We start from the raw sequence: 5,693 nt of genomic DNA on the forward strand, positions 1-5,693 counted from the left end.
TACTAGCTTTCTTGCTTCCTTGTCATGAAACTTGAAACCTGTTTTAAGTTTCTCCATCTTTTTGAGATGAGAGGAGTTTCAGTAGGTCTTCCATATCTATACTGCTGTAACATTCCCGAGATTTTGTTATGTCTTGCCAATGACTACTTCCATTTCCCTACTCTTTTTTCAAAGTAGTCCCTAAGAAGTTGGGTCCTTTACATTCCTCCATGTGTATAGGATTTGAAAGTGCTCATATATCATTTAAACATTGGAAGAAACAAGGAGACCGAGGCCTTGTGTTGTGTATAAAATTATATAGCCAAGTTCAATGTAATTGACCGCTGAATCTTCTTCTCTCGAGCATTAAGCTATATCTTTTTTTTTTTTCCTTCCTATTTTTGTTTTGGGGGGTGGTTTGGGGTGCATTTGCTGTTCAATGTCTTGATGATCTTTTGCTTGTTCTCTATAAAATGTAGAAAACTGCCTGCATTTGGCCGTTCATTTATGTAGCATTTAAAAGGAGAAATTATTGGAATGATCCCAACAATACTTGTCATAAACATAATAGAAAGATATGCAGAAGGAATTGATGCTAATAATATAAGACAGCACAAAAATCAACACTTCACAAAAATTTCTTGCTGGCACAAAGAGAGGCACAGCCATCCAAATTCCAGTTATGAGAAGAAAGAAGCTAAGAGACACCCATGCTCGTCATGAAATTGCAGTTTATCTTTTAATGGATTAAGAGGAACGTTACTTAAAAAGAAAATAATATGACTAAAACAAGAAGCAGTTCATCAAGGGGTTTCTTCCTCATCTGCTGTGGAAAATCCATGAAAGCATTATGCGCAGTTCACATCCAAATGATCAAAGTCTTAAGGTTTTTAGCCATTAGAAGAAGAAAAGAGAGAGAGAGAGAGCATGGTTGATGTCTACCAAACTGCCTAAGCTACATCACCTTAACAATCGAGAACTAACAAGAGAGATGAAATTCCAAAGAGTAAGAAAGAAACGACAGTCAAAACATGCTACTATCTAAATCCACCTCTAGAATCAGCATTGGCCATAGAAAACCATCAGATTAAGACCGAGAGGAACTAAGAGAGGGAGTGGAACCAGCAGTCATTCAAGCTGGAGAGGGGGGCTCTTCTTAGCCAAGTTATGCTTGTTGTTGTGCATCCACACCTTGAGGACCCTCCTCTTCACCCCAATCTCTTGGCAGAACTGCTGCACCACACTCTCCTCCTGCTTCTGGAGCCTCCACCCGACCTTCTCAGCAAAGCTCAGCATCTTCTCCTTCTGCTCTGGTGTGAACTTGGTCCTGAACCTCTTCTTCACCATGGGAGGCCTCACCATGGCCCCACCACCGAACCCTTCCATATCATCAGATTCAGAGGTCTGCAGGGCTCCCAGGGGCATGATCATATGGTGTGGTGATGCCCTTGGAATGAGACTGTTGCCGGCAGGAGCATAGCCAAATGCCTCTGGTCCTGAGATCAAGAGCCCCTTCTGGCCAAGCACCTTTCTTCCCTTAAGGTGGTGGAAGCAGTCGCAGGAGGAGGACTCCCCTTCTACCTCTTTCCTGTGGAAGTTCCTGTGGCAGTTGCAGGCAGAACACTTCAAGGCCTCCAGGGTGCCCTCCTCACCGCTTGGCATGAACTCACCACAGCCATCAGTGGCATTACCACCAATGGAGGCTGCATGGTTCTTGAGGCACTCCCTGTACTTCAGCACCACTCCTTTCTTAGAGCTGTAGGGGTTGGTAGGGTGGTGCTGGTGGTCCTCTGATGTAGCTGTGGGCAGGGGAGGGGGAGGGGGAGGTCCATTGGAAGGGTGGTGGTGGAGGGGAGGGGTGTCATGGATGATGGTGTGCCCATGGCCACCAACATATGCGCTGGTTATTGGGATTGGGATTTCTCCTTCATGGCCAGAAAGATCCATTCTTTCTCTCTATCTGTGTGCTAATTCTTATCTTTTGCTACTCTCTTTTTTTTTTTTTTTGTCCTGGACACCAAAAGGAAAAGGTTAAGGACAGGAAAGAATTAGACCACTCAAATAACAAAGATAATAATAATAATAATAATAATAATCAGCTGTGGCTTGGGTCTGAGATTCTTGGGACTCTAAGTGAACTAATAATGAACCCACTTGCCCATTTTCTTTTGTTTTGGCAGAAAAACACTGAAAAATTGGAAGCTCTGAGACTCCAGAGAACCTTATCTAGGTACCCCGCTTCTTCTCCAAACTCTTTCCCAACCTTAGAGACCCAGCAGTGGAGGAAGATGGATAAGAAAATTAGCTACTGAATAAAAAGAGCACTGGCCTTTGCTTGCAAGAACTCTATTAAGTGAAAGAATAAGAAAGACACTCTGGAATTGGAATGAGAAGAAATCTTTGTTAATTGTGGACCAGTTCCTGACCTTTTCTTTTGAGGGAGCAGCAAGATCCTGAGCCTAAGAACCAAAGCCACCTAACTTAAGTAGTCTCTTGTGTGGGTGTGGGGGGCTTAGCATTTTCACCCATGTAGAAAACAACAATAACTCGAACAGTGCCTAAGCTCCTCAAATGCTCATTTCATTTTCTCAAAGTACAACATGATAACAGAAGCAGGGGAATTCCAGGTGATGGCTGGGGTTATGCAACAATGCAGAATGTTGGAGAAACTAAGACAAAACAAACCCACCTTGCCCCCTTCCTCTCTCTCTCTATTAAACTCTGGAGATAGAAACAAGCTATGGTAACTGGTTGCAAAGGTAAACCAGAGGTAAACTCTTTAGGCGCAGAGCATATGAAGAGATTGCTTTGGAGATTACCAGAAGGAAACCATTGTATTCCATCAATGACTTACAGGTGATGCGTAATGAATTCTCCAACACTGAATTCCAAGGCAAGATGAAGCCAATAAGAAGAACTTAGAGGCTGAGGTGAGGCAATAAACAAAGAAGGTCACCAAGGGCCGCAGGAAATGTGTGTGTGTGTGGGTGAGAGAGAGAGAGAGAGAGAGAGGAAATGAAGGTATTTTGGTGGAAGGGTTGTGGTTCGGGAACACTAAACAAGAGGCTTATAGTAGTAGTGAGGGAGCACAAAGGTTGGAACGAAATAGAGAGAGAAAAAGGAGAATTCTCAAAGGACAAAAGAGAGAGAGTTTTAGGGGATTGTGATTTAAAAAAAAAAAAAAAATGAAGTGTGGGGTGTTTGCTTTGCTTGCACTATCAGGAATCAAGCTTACGCCATGGATGGGGAGAGAGAGAGAGAGAGAGGGGACTGTAGTGTCAGAGGGAGAGGCACAGAGAGAGGGAGAAACAGAGCTATTGTCCCCACACATGAATTTGAAAAGGGAAAAATTAAACTCAACTACCAAAATACCCTCTCAGGACAATAAAAGGGCAGAGCTTTGTGTTATTGTCGAGCGGACCAACTGCTCACAGTCAAAACTACGTAAAAAAACCTCATAAGCTGCAAGGTTTCCTTCCATTTCTCTAGAGCTCTAAGCTTTTAAACAGTTTGGCCAGGACAGTGGGACAGGGATGGTGAAGATGCTCTGGTGTTGGATCATAATCCACTCATGAAGAAACTAAATACAAGCTTTTTGATTTTTTTTTCTTTACTTATGATGAGATTAAATACAACTTTTTTTTATTTTTATTTAAACTGATCTTAATATACTATAATGTCCTACAAATTGACTTCTTTGCCCTTATTTTATGTTTAGATTAATTTCAGTGCATCATTTTATAGTGAATCCTTAGGAGATGAAGATTATTGCACCTCACAAGTTAATTACTAGTGGATGACTGAGGTTTCAAATACTTCATGAGTTGAGGGAAGATAGAAGAAAGTCTTCCAAGGGGCTTCACAAGTGCTTCCCATTTCAGACATTAGTTTAGGTTCAAGATTTTCCTGCCTTCATTTAGCACAACCCAAAGTCTAACCATTCGTTGATGCGTGATTCGAGCCATTTAAATCTTATTTCATACATCTTATGATTGGTCGCATGATTTTGGTGGCTTATTACCAACCATGCATGAGATTAAAATAGATGTTAATTGGCTTCCATGTCCTACTTTTAATTTCTTGGAACCCTACCAAATTAGCATGAAGGATTGAACAAAAAAAAAAGAGAGAGCATGTAATCATCTCAAACTCTTCATTGTTGAAAGATAAGATAGGGATAGCCGAGACCCGCACCGGTTTGCTAATGGATAAAGGGCACAACATGCTAGATGGGCATAAAATGTTCACAAGATGCATTGTTCCTTGGCTTTATATCATCTAGATGTCTCCTAGTTCTGAAGGAATGTTCTTTACCATGACATCTTTTGTTCTTTAGAACAAGATACGTGGAGATCCTGGAATATGTTTTGAGAAAGAAGAGGACATGAACACTTTTATATGGAATTTTGTCATAGAACAACCTTGCTTCATCAATCCCTATTTATACATCTACTTTTTTAAAAATTAGTCTCTTTTCCTTTTTTGCTTCATATCTTTTACACCGATGTCACTTTATTCTTCACTATCTACTTCTTTATTCTACTTAGCCTTATTCGAAGACCCTTTTCCTTGGTTTTTCTGCCCCCTTGTTTCTTTTAACTATAACAAGCTTAATTAATTTTAGAACCTCTGCTCAAAAAACTAATTTCAGAAAATATTTGCATGGATTTTTCGTTCTTTGTTTTTCTTTTTTTTGTTCGACCGAACTAATGTTATAAACAATACGAGCAATTATCATCATTATTGAAGTGGCCAGACCATCTTTTTATTTTTTCATCTTTAAAAAATTTCTTTGGAAAGAGAACTGTTATTGTTTTTCTTCAACTTAAAAAACATCCTAAGTACCAGACACTAACAAATGCTTAACTTTGGTTGGTTGGGTTTTCTTAGAGGAATGCCAATTATGAGGCTGATTTAACCATAGAGTTGTATATAAAAAACTTAATTATCTTGTTTCTAACTGTCTAATCAATTGTTTAACAAAGGGAGAAGGGGAATAAAATTGGATCAGATTTTTAAAAAAAATGGTGACATGCCAATGCATGAGACAAGTACTTATGGGCCACATCTCCTAAAGGGTCAAACTTTCTATTCTCCTGTGGATCTTTTAACAGCAACTGAACTCATTGATCTGAGCTATTCTATCAATTAGCAGCCCCTAGGATCAAGGCAAAGTTTTCCTGACCATTTAATAAATCACAAGCTTTTGTGGCTTTACAAATTAAATGCCATTTAAGAAGATGTGCCTCTGTGTGTGTGTGTCTGTGTGGGTGAGTGAGTGAGAGAGAGAGGTAGAGATTAGGGTAGGAAAGCATGCGGTGGGGAATTCATTTGAGGGACTGACTGCGAGAGAGAAGTGGGGCAGTTGGACCAGCAAATTAAATGGGATTGTGATGGCATAGCACGCATGTCAAAGACTTCTTTCTTAGCCAAATACATCCCCATCCCAACCAGTGACAAGGCTGAGAGCCCAACCCAGCCGAGTTCCACTCTTATCTCTTCTCGTTGCATGGGGTGGGATATCTTATCCCCTCTCTTCTCCCTATCCATCCACACATCCCAATAAAAGCATCAACCTCTCTTAACTCCTAATTTCTTTCCCTTTCCATTCACTTCTCTTGCATTAGCTTCTTGTTAATTTTCCACCTCTCCCTCTCTCTCTCTTTCACTCACTTACTCTCCCACACGCATACAAATATACACACATACAAAAA

General features: G+C 40.5%; 1 protein-coding gene across 1 annotated transcript; it reads right to left on the reverse strand.

Moving 5' to 3' along the window:
• Window positions 1-693: 693 nt before the first annotated feature.
• Window positions 694-3,288, reverse strand: LOC120112145 (zinc-finger homeodomain protein 4-like). Its single transcript, XM_039130812.1, has one exon. The coding sequence runs from the start codon at window positions 1,924-1,926 to the stop codon at window positions 1,108-1,110; it is 819 nt and encodes a 272-aa protein (XP_038986740.1). The 5' UTR covers window positions 1,927-3,288; the 3' UTR covers window positions 694-1,107.
• Between the last annotated feature and the right edge of the window lie 2,405 nt (window positions 3,289-5,693).

The sequence above is a fragment of the Phoenix dactylifera genome, chromosome 10 (genome assembly GCF_009389715.1).
Source record: "Phoenix dactylifera cultivar Barhee BC4 chromosome 10, palm_55x_up_171113_PBpolish2nd_filt_p, whole genome shotgun sequence".
Classification (NCBI taxonomy): domain Eukaryota; kingdom Viridiplantae; phylum Streptophyta; class Magnoliopsida; order Arecales; family Arecaceae; genus Phoenix; species Phoenix dactylifera.